Source organism: Artemia franciscana, chromosome 7, assembly GCF_032884065.1.
Source record: "Artemia franciscana chromosome 7, ASM3288406v1, whole genome shotgun sequence".
Lineage (NCBI taxonomy): Eukaryota > Metazoa > Arthropoda > Branchiopoda > Anostraca > Artemiidae > Artemia > Artemia franciscana.
The window spans coordinates 57,455,176-57,468,383 of NC_088869.1; the positions used below are offsets into that span (position 1 = coordinate 57,455,176).

Genomic DNA, 13,208 nt, shown 5'->3' on the forward strand with positions numbered 1-13,208 from the left:
GGGCATATAAGATTTATATAGGAAGGGTGATCATATAAACTTCAGAGAAGGCTCATTGGATTGGTAATAAGAATTTCTAAAGCCCGTATTAACATTCAGGGGGATTGGAGTATGGATACCCCTTCCTCCCCTACACCTTGTATTTTCCTGAAATGCATCTGATAGAAATTTTGGAATGGTCATTTGTTGTTGTAGAAACTTCAAAAAAGGCTCATTTGACTGGAAATTGAAAGGGCTAGTGCCCTTTTTATTAGTTAAAAGTGATCGGAGAGCAACAAGCCCCCTCACACCCATAAACTCTCAAAACACATCTAATCAAAATTTTGAGATAGTCATTTTGTTCTGCATAGTTGAAAGTTCTGGAAATTATGTCTTTGAGGATGACAGACCCCTCCCTCCCCACAACCCTCAGTGTAAGGGTTGTAAGTTATGCCCCAAGGGCTTACAAGGTTTTAATGGAAAGGGTAATCATAAAAACTCTGGAATGGACTCATTTGATTGGAAATCAGATGTTCTAGTGCCATTTTTATGAGTCAAAGTGATTGAAGGGCAGCCATCCCCCCACGTCATTTTCCACAAATGCATCCAATAGAAATTTGAGATTGCCATTTGTCCAAAAATAGTCCAAAGATCATATAATAAGGCCTTTGGGGTTAACAGAATCCCCCAGAGCAGGGGCAAGGGTTGTAAGTTATGCCCCAGGGCATATAATTTTTTTTTTATGAAAGGGGTGGTCATTTGAACTTTAGAAGGGGCTCATTTGATTGGAAATGTATATTTCTAGTTCCCTTTTAAGAGTCAAACATGACAGAGAGCAACTAGCCCCCCCTCCCTGACATCCTCTTTTCCCGACATTCAGTTCGAGTTGTGAGGTAGAGATTTTGTTACTAATAGTCCAAAAATCATATAACAATGTCTTTAGGGTCGACAGAATCCTTCAGAGCCCATTTACAAGGGTTGTATGTTATGCCCCAGGACTTTTAATGTTTTATGGAACAAGTGGTCATATAAACTTTGCATTGGATAGAGCTCATGAGTCAAAACTGAATGGAAGGTAATCAGCCCCCCCTCAAGCCTATCATTCCCCAAAACCTATCTGATCAAAATTTTAAGGGATCTATTATGTTCATCCTTTTTGAGAGGTCCAGTAATTATGTCTTTGGAGATAACAATTTCCCCACAGTCCTCAGGACAAGGGTTGTAAGCTAGGCAAATAGTATATTTTATTGAGAAAGTTATGCACATTTGAAATTTACTTTCCAAGAACATGAAGGGCATTCAGGTGAGCCTTTCAGACAATGTTGAGGGAAATGTTGAACTAAATCAAACCACGTTATGTATATGCAGATTGTCAAAAGGGTATAACACAGGAATAGCTGAGTATATTAATTTGGAAAATTCAGGAAACAATAGGGGATATGATCAGAAAGACAATATTTGTATGCTACCAATACTACTACAACTACTACCACACTATTCCATTTACAATATTGACGGGAAATTCAAACTAAATCAAAAGACACTATGTGCATGTGCACTGTCAAAATAGAGTATCCCAAGAGTTGATTTGGGCAGTAGGTTGGAACTTTCAGAGAATGCTTAAAGGGGAAGATTGTGTCTCATAAAAAGGAAATATGTGCACACTACTGCTAATACTACTGTTACTCATACATTTTCTTTTACTACTACTATTACTTCTAGAGCAACTACTTGTAAGGTTAAGAGCATTGAGAAGAAAATTTCAAGAAGTATATGAAGATACAGGCTATCAATGGGACATACCAGCAATGGCTAATTGTATAAGTTGAAATTTCCAGGACTGAATGAGAGGGATGTTCTATTGACCAAAAACAATATATTGATGCTACTAATGCTAGTAGTACTACCGCTATTCAGTACTTTAACTATTAATATCAATAAAACTACTGTGACTACTATTACAACTATGCCTAAGGGTATGAAGGTAAAATTTTCAAGGAATTTTGGGGAGGGAATGTAAAATGAATCACAACATATCGTCTGCATAAACGTTGTCAAAAGGGTGTAACAGCCATATCTTAGGAACCGTTTGGTGTGTGAAGTTGAAAATAACAAGGCTTGTTGTGAGAGATATTGAACTAACCAAAAGAAAATATTTGCATTCTAATGATACTGCTTCTATTCATACTGCTACTACTGTTACTATTATTACTAATTCTATTGCTAGTACTGCCACTAAAGCTTAGGCTACTACAATTAATTCTACTTTTACTGCTACTACTGCTATTAAAACTAAGGAAGCTATGGTAGAAGCTTTTAAGGAATATTTAGGCTAATGTTGAAATAAATCAAAACAAACTACGAGCATGTGGACTTTCAAAAGGTGACAAAGCAATATTTGAAAAAACAACCTATATTATTAAGTTAGACCTTTAAGCGTATATTGTGGGGAATTTTGAACTAGCCAGAAGGCACTATGTATTTATTTTTAATGCTACCAATACAGTTACTGTAACTAATGACGCTAAGGGTATTACGTTGAAGCTTTAAGGGAACGTTTAGAAGAAGTTTCAATTAAACGGAAAAACTATATGCATAACCGTTTTCAAAAGGGCATATAAGCAATATCATAGGTAACTCCACTCTAATTATTAGAAATATCATTGCAACTTGTAAAGGAGCTAATTTGAATCAAAATTAAAAGGTCTAGTGCTCTTTTTAAGAGAAAAAAAAGATCGGAGGGTAAGCAGCCTTTCTCTCAAGTCCATTCATTTTCCAAACACATTCAGTCAAAATTTTGAGACAAACATTTGTTCAGCATAGTAGAATAGTCCAGAAACTATGTCTTTCGGGGTATTGGGCATGTCAACCCCCAAAAGTATGCAATTGGCCCGTTATGCTTTAAAACTAAATATTGCTTTAAACTAAATGAAAAGGCATTGCCAATAAGATACTTCAGCAATATATTGAGAACATTGTAAAATACGCTTGTCCTGTTTGGCATCCTGGCATCTCCAGTGAATTGTCGGACAGAATAGAGACAGTTCAAAAAAGGTGCCTAAGAATTATCTTCAATGAGGGTAAAGTGCCTTACATTTCTCTTCTTCGGAGAGCAAATCTATGTCTCCCTTAAGGAAAGGAGAGCACGAATTTCCTTACGTTTTGCTGAGAATGCCGTGCATGACCTCGTACTACTTTTCCCTGGCGAACATCCTCCCCCCCAAACTCACTCCACGTTCTGTTTCAAGAAAGAAACCTTCTTGCCCCAACAAGAGTTTCCACTGAAAGATATAGAAGAACATTCATCCCTCACATAGTTGAAACTTTAAATCAATACCCCCCCCCCCCTTCTCACTCTACTTTTATCTTATAGTTTTTGTGTCTATTTTGCACTTGCAAACCTTGTAATTCTTGCTAGCTAGACTTCTGTTGAAATTGCTTTCCTTGTTTCAATTTTACGAGTTTTTATTGTTTGTCACAGACAACCTGTGACAGGTTGTCACAGAGCATTGATAGAATCTTTTGGAAATGATATTAAGTTTTATTTGTATTAAAATCTTTAGAAAGAGTTTCTCCAACAAACAAATATCAGCCAAGACTATGAATTCTTATAAAAAAAACTGAAAAATATTAAATATTATTTTTTTCCTTGAGAAAGACTACGTCAGTAAAAAAACGAATAGAAATTAATTCAAAAAACTTTTTCCACAAACAAGTTTTTCAAAGAAAAGTAAGGAGCTCTATTTAGCCAAAAATCATCAGAATTAAAGTAAAATAATCTTCCAAGCGTAAAACTACCACAAGCCACTATCAATAAATAAATGAAACTAAAAAAAAACAGAAATTACAATAAATAGCCAAGTCAAGCTCGAAAGGAGCATAAATTAACACAAGTAGGGCTTTAAACCCCATGCCTTCTCAAGACCAGAACATAATTTGCGCTTTACTGAAAACAAAATATATTTTAAATGTTTTAAAATTTTTACTTTCATAAATAAAAAATTATAAAAAACTTTAAGGAATAAGTATAAGTATATATCAGTTAAGCTGACAGTCCACGGTTATTTATTTTTTTTAATTAAATTAATTTAAAATTAATAAATATATAAACACCTATAAGAGACACATAAACATCAATTGCTGATGGATGGTAACTGTGTATATTTTTACCTTTTTGTTTATAGTAATTTGTGTTTCTTTTAGGTCTGACTTACAACATGGCTTTCTTATTAGGTTTTAATATTACTCTTTACTTCTCTTTGAAATATTTGTTCTTTTATTGTTTTGTATTTTATGTCCTTGCGTTGTTGAGTGTGTATCCTTTTATTCCTCAGACAATATAATAGATCTCTTATGAGAGGATCTGTGTTTTTTTTTTATCTTTCTTAGCATTTCTTTCTTAGTCAAAAAATCATTCACTTTCTTTTTTTTGCAAATACCTGAATTTCACCAGGATTAAATTAGCCCAATATTTAACATGGACAGGGAGGAGGGTTTATTCAGTGGGGCTAATGCTCGGAAATTGTTTTCACCAATAATTGTCCAAAGACCATGGGTATTTTTTTAAAGAAGAGACCCATCCCCATCTATGCACATGTTCCTTTATCCTCTTCTGTGAAAAGGTGTTTGCTAAGTATTTTAAAAATAGTGTATCTCTTAGATATTTTTTCTAAGACCACACAGCCATTCTATAATGAACAAATAAAAGTTCAAATAGAGATAAGTTCTTTTTTAGATGGTGTAAAACAGATACACAAATATCTGCCGATAATGATCACAGATGTATGTGGTCAAAATATCCAGAATTTTTTTACCTGTTTTTCATTGTCACCTGCTTCTTAATGTTATTAAGACACCTTGGAAGGATGACTGGAAATGTTTCGACTGGAAATAGTTTGTGAGAAAACTGTAGTGGTTAAATATTTATCAAAAAGAAGTTAAATGCCAAAAATATATTTGTAACCAATGTTTTAAAAATGGGTTTTAACAGAAAACAGGTCACTATATTACTTTTTTTGTGGATTAATTGAAACATCACTGAGGAAGGGAAACTACGCTCGTAGACAGGATCTTCTCTGTGATTCCTTTCTTCCTTTTCTTCTAACAACTCACTGCAGCACCAACCCGCCTGAGGCCAACACAGCTGCGCACGCTGCTCCTCCGTCCCAATCTATTCAGAGCCTCCCTCTTTACACCCTCCCAGGAAGTTCCCATTTCACTTGGATGTTTCTTTATGATTTCCTCCCACCTTAACCGTGGACAACATGCTTTCAGTTTAGCCCTAAAGGGTTGGCTGAAAAGGAGAATCTTCGGTAATCTGTCATCCTTCATCTGCAGAACGTGCCCTAGCCATCTCATCCTTTCTCTCATTATAGCCCTAGAAAGTGGGATTCAACCACACTTTTTGCACAGACTACTGTTTGAAATACACTCAGTCAGCCAGTTACCCAGAACAAACTGTCGACAATTTCTCTGGAAAACATCTGGTAAATCTTCATCCGCATTTCAGAGAGCTCAAGCTTCAGAACCATATTTGACCACTGTCATCACTGTAGGTTATAATATTCTAATCTTGGTTTGCAAACTTATCTTCCTATTCTTCCAAACTTTTTTAACTATGAGAAAGCACCAATGAGCCTTGGCTATTCTACTTTTAACATTATCACTGCTACAGCCGTCTTTATTAATAATGCTGCCAAGGTAAGCGAAGCTGTCGACCTGACCAATCTTTTTGTTACCAACTTCACCTTTTCATCTTCTCTTATTCCTAGCCTTAGTGATGTAATCTTCTTAAAATTAATTTTCAAACATATTCTAATATCCTGAACTCGGAAAACCTTTAAATTTTCATTCGTTTTGCTCATCTAGGATGCTTAAATCATCAGCAAAATCTAAGTCCAGGAGCGTTTTTCCTCCCCATTTGATTCCGTGGTTTCCAATCGCCTTTCCTGAGCTCCTTAAGACGAAGTCCATCAAAATGATCCATATAAAGGGGGATAGAACACAATCCTGCTTAACTCCTGATTGAATACAAAACCAGTTGCTAACCTCATTTCCTACCTTAACCGCAGCAGTATTATTCTCGTACATAGCACAAATCACTTTAATGTATTTTTCTGGTATACTATACAAGGGTTAGACCTTTGCTAACGCTTTTCTATCAACAGAATCGAAAGCTTGCTCATAATCAATGAAACTGAGGACCAAAGGTGTTTGACAACGAAGGGACTTGTTTTCCTCTCCATTTGATTCCATGTTCTCCCATTGCCTTTCCTATGCTCCTTAGGACAAAGTCCATCAAAATGATCTATATCAAGGGAGATAGAACACAACCCTACTCAACTCCTGATTTAATACAGAACCAGCTGCTAACCTCATTTACTACCTTAACCGCAGCAGTGTTATTCGCGTACATAGCACTTTAAAGTTTTTGTCTGGTATACCATAGAAGGATAAGACCCTTCGCTAAAGCTCTTCTATCAACAGAATCGAACGCTTGATGATGTGTATTATCCTTCAATTGACAGGGGTGTTATAAGATTCCTGATCTAGGGGTGGGGGTTTTGTTTTATAATTCCACTGGGATTTTAATGAAATTCTCCAATGTTTTATAGGAATTGAGGATTTGCTGGAAACTCACTAAAGACCATGATTTCAGACTCTCTATTTATGGTTATGTTCTAAGTTTGGTTATGTGCTAATTGCTAGAGTAAGCCAAAATTGGTTCAGAAATTATGTCACGTAAAACTGCAAACCTTTGGCCTTTAACTAGCACATTTATTTTTTATATATAGTGCGTTTTCAATTTGTCCGCAACACATCCAACTTCATATTTTGTAACTAGATTTGTTTTTTACGCTACTGGCATAAGACTTTGGAGACACCAGCCAGACGTAGTGGAATGCAAGGTGGTTTTAACCAGTTTTATTTTGCTAAAAATTGTCGTTCCTTTTGCCAAGGTATTCCAATTATCAAAGCCAAATTCAACCTGAACTTTTTCTTTATCCTGAGGCTCTCCTGAGAACTTTGGAATCATATTGCAATTAGGCTAACTTGATTTTGAATTTTTTCACCCTAATAACTGAAATTAGTAGAGAAAGCTATCAGGATTAGATATATGGGTTTCAACAATACGCTTATTCATAGGCATTTTTTCATTCATTGACCAGAAGACAAGATGATTTTCCCCATTTCGAAGAAATAGAGGTCCTAAAACTAACTCATAAAGCCTCGACAATTTGCTAATAAAATCTACTTATATTAACTATTAATCAGGATAAATGTTTAACAGAGGAAAACGCTATAATCAGCCGAAGGTTGGATTGGTTGATTTCCCCTAATCCACCAATCAATGCTCTTGCAGTACCCCGTGTCTTTGGTAACATCAGTATTATTCCTCTATGCCATTTTTCGCTCATCATCTACCAGTCTCTCCATTCTTGTAAGATCTGCCGAAGCCTTTGTCTGCCTATCAATCTTAGCTTCTGCTGCATTGCTTAGTACTTTATGTGTTATGTCCATCATTTTGCACGTCAGAACTATATCCGAGTTTTCTGTTCGGAGTGCAGCAGTGAACGCATAAGTTTGACCACGAAATAGATGCTTATATCTGAGATCCATTTGAAATCAAACTAAAAGATAGATCGAAATTGTAAAAGTACTGGAGGTTACTGGGACTGCCCAACAAACGCTCGAGTAATCTCTATTGTCTATTTGCACAAATCATACTAGCAGGCTTTGTGTAGAGATATTCCTAGTAAATTTTGACTCTATATGTTCCAAGGATACTTTATAATCTCGGTAAACTCCCTTAATCATTTTGAGCCAATTCAATTAGACCTTCTGCTCTTGCTTCTAGTAAATTTCCCGAGAATAGGTTTGATAGATTCCCGGAGCCAAATTCCAGTAGATTCTTTGAACAAGAGTTTGGCAGATTTCCTCAGGGAATTTTTTTAGGTTACCATAGTCAAATGTTGGTACTACCTGAGCTGCTTACTGACATGTACCTTTATCAAGTTCTGGCAGATTCTTTGCGTCAAATTTTGCCAAATTCTGATAAATTCACTGACCCGAAATCCGGTATACTGCCAGAGCTGAATTTCGGTTCATTCCCTCTTTCAACCTCTTATAGATTCACTAAGCTGAATTGTGGTAGGACGATATTTTGGCCGACTCCCTGAATAATAATTGGGTAGATCACTAAGTTCAGATACATTTATAGTTTTTTATCATGCTAGTTTTGTCACGCAAGTCAAAACATACGTGTCTCCAACGAGTCTTCTGGAAGAGGAGGGTAAATAGTCTCTCAAACCTCCTTCAGGGCGACCCTGTTACAAGCTCCTTTAAGCTGGTGGCACTATCTATTTATGCAATAAATTCTTTGAATCGTTATAAAGAAAGACAATTATTTTGAACTATGTCTTTCAGCTTCAAATAGAACCTATTCGTCGCCATAGCCAGACATCTAGGTACAGGGGATTGATGCAAGCATGCGGTGACATTTGGAGAAGAGAAGGGATTGCTGGGTTTTGGAAAGGGCACGTTCCAGCTCAGTTACTTTCAGTTATATACGGCTCAGTCCAGGTACATTTTTTTTATGGTTTATATCATTTTTGTGTCCAACTATGTTTTTCCCTCTGGAATGCTAACACCATAAATCAATTATAGAATGTAATCTCAATAAAGCAAAAAAATAAGTAGCGACATCAAAAAAAGATCAAAAATCTTTACAATATAATGTGAGCTAAGAGTAAAAGAAAATATTTGCTTTCTTGGATGCAATGGCCATGTACGGCTTCTACTATCAAAAAACATTTCTCTTGATTGGGACAACTAACTAATTTCTATTTGTGTTTTTAATCAAACAGTTCCTGTACAAAACGTAATTTTGATGTCAATAAGTATATCAAATGAATTGAGTTATTATGCTGATTCTAAATACATAAGATCCATCGAGCTTAGTGTTACCCATAAAAGGGTACGAGCTGGAGAAAATTTGCCTGATTTTCGAAAAAGGGGGAAAACTTCCCAGAAGTCAAAGAATCTTAATTAAAATCACACCATCAAATTCAGTGTATCAGAGAACAATACTGTAGAGGTTCCAAGCTCCTATCTGCAAATATGTGGAATCTTGTATTTTTTGTCAGAAGAAAGATCACAGATGTGTTGTTTTTTTTTTGTTTTTTTTTAATGGGTGATCGTATCCAACCAATGGTCCCAAAAGATTAAGAGAGGGCTAATTGTAACAGAAATTAAAAGTCCTTGTGCTCTTTTTAAGTGACCAAAAGATAGGAGAGACAACTAGCCCCCTTCCTATGCCCTTTTCCCCGAAAATCGCCCAATCAAAATTTTGAGATGGCCATTGTGCTCAGCATAGTTGAAAAGTTCGTAACTATGTCTTTGGAGATAACATGGCCCCCTCCTCCCATCCCCTGGGGATAGGTCTTTAAGTCATAAAATTTGCCTATTGTGTTTGTATAGTATTTGTTATTGGGAGGTATACAGGCATTTTTCGTGGTTAGAGTTTTGTGCTTAGGGTGAGTTTCTATTGGGATAATTTTCCGTGTGGATTGAAATTTCAGGGGTGAACATTCGAGGGGAAATTTTACGCTGAGGGATTTGACAGAATTCCTACACTGAATTCCTTTTATTTGTCTTACTTTCTCTTTGTTTACTCAATTTTGTATGTGGGAAATTTTCAGCTTGTTCGGATTTCCGGTAAATAATTTCCACGGAAGGGGGGATTTCCGGAGTGATCGAAAAAGAAACATTGGAACTTAATCTTTTTCAAATGAAACTATACTAAGGATAATTTTTTAGGCTGAACCTTCTGCAAGAAATTTTACGGAGGGGGAGGGGGAGAATTTTCAGTGAGGATAGAATTGTCTGTAAGGGATTTTAAGGGGGAGGCGGTGTATTTTATACGTGGGAGGATCCACACAGGAGATTCCCGTGAAGGGAGGGAATTTTCCATGGAGGATGAGCTAGATTTTACTGGTATTATTTTGAAAAATGATCAGAAATATTAAAAGAAAGTTTTTAAACGAAAGTAAGGACCAACATAAAAACTCAAAACGAACAGAAAATTATTCCGTATATGAAGGGGTTGCTCCCCCCTCACTAATACCTTGCTCTTTACGCCAAAGTTTGACTGTTTGCCACAGTTTTCAAGAACGACTCCTGAAACACAAGGGCCGTTTGATTAGAATAACTTCCTTACTTTCAGCTGAAAAAACGTTTTTGATGATAGTTCACATGCGAACAATGAGATTTGGTCTGGGGGAACGGAGGTGAGGTTTCTTTAAATTATTATTTAATAGTCATTTCAGTTTTGTCCATTTTTACACTTATTTGCTGTGCGAGAAAAGAAATAAAAAATAAAGTCATAAAATTCATAAAACTGCGGTTTTAAGTAGCAAGTTTGTTATCTTCGTGCATTTCTTGTGTACATGCCCAAATATTTGGATCATTGTTTTTTTTTTTCTTTTTAGTTCTATTTGAACTTTTTGAATCAAGTTCCTGAACCAAAAAGTAATATTATAATTTAGGACACTTTTTGAAAACGCCCAAGTCCTTTCAGAGGAAAAGTTCAGCTTTCAAGACCCTTCTCTTAACCCAGCTTTACGACCATAAAGCTTTATTGAGCTTTACAAGTGTACAGCCACTTCTCCACATAAGGAGGATTTGCTCCTCCATGTGGCATTTGTCAGAAGGACCCCTCTCCGCGAAAACCGAAAGAATAATTACCTAAAAATGCAATTTGCTGTTTTTTGCCCTCTCCCCTAAGAGCTGGACATGTTTTTACCTATATTGTACCATCAACCATTAGCCAAGAAATCCAATTTTTCTTAGTAGACTGCTAAAGACTATTGCTAATGTAAAACTGAGTTTTTTCTAGTTTGTATCGTATGATAGACTTTATTCAAACCTAAAGCTGTTATCAAATGAAACAAATGAAGTGCTAATTAGAGGGGTTGCTGGTGGCTGTGGTGGATGTCTTGCAACCCTGGTTTCATATCCAACAGATGTACTACGAACACGCTTTTCTTCTCAGGGCGAATTTAAGGTATCACTTTCTTGGTATTAATCCGCTCAATTTCATTTTACACTTCTGAATGCTTTTTTGAAAAATTATGCTTTGCATTCAGCTTCTGAAAGTTCATGCTGTGTACTCTGGAGTCACCAGTAAAGTAGTGATGGAAAGATGGCAAATAGTTCTGGCAGTTCTGATTCTAATCCATCTTCCACGTCGATGTCTCGATTCCGATGCGATTTCAGACTCTGAGAGTCCTTACCATTTTTTTTCTTCGTGGCATCAATAACACTGGGAAGATTTTAGGTAGCCGAATTACGCTAAAAAAAATTGGTATTAAATATTTTTTCTGATGCAAAAAAATTGCCTAGCAATCATTTGCTGTTTTTTGAATTTTAGGCTTAATAAAAAAAAATATCAAAAGTTAACTGCGTGTCAAGAAGTTAAGGTTCGTTTTTATCAGCGATATAGGTAGGAAGACCACAAAAAGAGGAATGTGCACTCTTGAAAGACCTGTATTTTTTAATTTTTTAGTAAATCTATTTGCTTCTTATGCTGAAATAGGCAGTGCCTCCTGGCTATGTTTTTTTTTTTTATTTAATGGCTGCGATTCGTATAATTCTCCGCGAATTCTCGAAAAATCCGAGAGCCTGCATGTTAAACTTTAAAACTTTAAAGACCTATATTTTTAAATTTTTAGTGAATTTGTTTGCTTCTAATGCTGAAATAGGCTATGTTTTTTTGGCTATGTTTTTTTTCTTTTTTCTTGTATTTAATGGCTGCGGTTCGTATAATTCTCCGCAAATTCTCGAAAAATCCGACAGCCTGCATACCAAACTTTAAAACAAGATTAAAATCGGCGGAAGCTAAATTAGTTTCTCCCTTTTTCGTCATTTTCCCTGCTTAATATTTTTGTTTGTGTTTTTTTTTCAATTACAAAAAAATGTGTTTTAGACTTATTTAAAGTTTCTGTTTACAAAAAATTGGTTAGTTTACCCATTTCAATTGGTAAGTAGCGAGAAGCCTTGCAAAGTACGACAGTTCAGCGATCTCTGGCTTAAATTTATCAAACCTTGTCTATTTTTTCCATTTCTGTTTTGTTTATTTTCTTCGCAAAGTGATGCTTTGAGTATGTTGTCCAGAGATAAAATGAAAGTAAGCTAATAGATCTAGGCCACACATAGTTGATTTAAGCCTGACACTGTAGATTTACACTTGAAACATTATATTTCAGGCGTGACATATCAGATTTAGACTTAGCATAGTAGATTTAGGCTTGACATAATAGGTTTTGGCCTGACATAGTAGATTCATGCCTTACAGAGTAGATTCAGGCTTGATATAGTAGAATTAGGTTTGACATAGTATATTTAGGACTGACAAAGTAGACTTAGGTTTGATATTGTAGATTTAGGCTCGACATATTATATCTCAGACGTGACATATCAGATTTAGACTTGGCATTGTAGATTTAAACTTGAAACAGTAGATTTTAGCCTGACATAGTAGATTTAGGCATAACAGAGTAGATTCAGGCTTGACGTAGTAGACCTAGGTTTGACATAGTATATTTAGGCCTGACAGAGTATACTTAGGCTTGGCATAGTAGATTCAGGCTCGAAATAATAGGATTGATAGAAGGTTTAGGCTTGACATATTAAATTTAGGCTTGTCATAGTAGATTTATGAGTCTAGTGCTCAATAGGGGCCTGCCCTAGGCTGCTTAGCGCGTCTCCTGGTGGCGGTGGGGGAACGCCCTACAGATTTGTAGGGTACCTCCATAGGAAGCACGGAACAAAGAGAGACCTTGTCCCTGGTAGTCCATAATAGGAACTGGGGCACCCTCGCCCGGGGCCGTAAATACAGGCAGAGGAGAAAGAAGGCTCGTGAAATGTACACTCAGCTGGGCCCTACCGGTGTGTCCAAACGTCCCGTGAGTTACAAACCTACTAACAGCAATGGGTTAAATTGCATGGTGACGCAGAACACTATCATGGGAGGATCCTCTATTGGAGGACAATTGCGGCAGGGCGTAATATCCAGGTCTGTGAACAACGGCTTCTGCAAAGGGCTGCCTTGACCCTTTTGCGGTACCTGCCAGATTGGGGACCTTGCGGTCAACTCTATTCCCACTTGAGGAGTGGCGTCCCTCTAGGGAATTATAGGCCTAGTAGACGACAAGTGTGGTTCAATCTCG

At 36.4% G+C, this 13,208-nt stretch overlaps 1 protein-coding gene across 6 annotated transcripts in view; it reads left to right on the forward strand.

The window, feature by feature from the left end:
• Nucleotides 1-13,208, forward strand: part of LOC136029518 (mitochondrial thiamine pyrophosphate carrier-like) — a 35,105-nt gene that overhangs the window by 6,478 nt on the left and 15,419 nt on the right. For all 6 annotated transcript variants that reach the window (XM_065707966.1, XM_065707971.1, XM_065707968.1 and 3 more), the window contains 2 exons: nucleotides 8,407-8,562; nucleotides 10,877-11,044. In XM_065707966.1, the coding sequence (XP_065564038.1) occupies nucleotides 8,407-8,562; nucleotides 10,877-11,044 (324 nt within the window). The remainder of the gene's footprint in view (nucleotides 1-8,406; nucleotides 8,563-10,876; nucleotides 11,045-13,208) is intronic.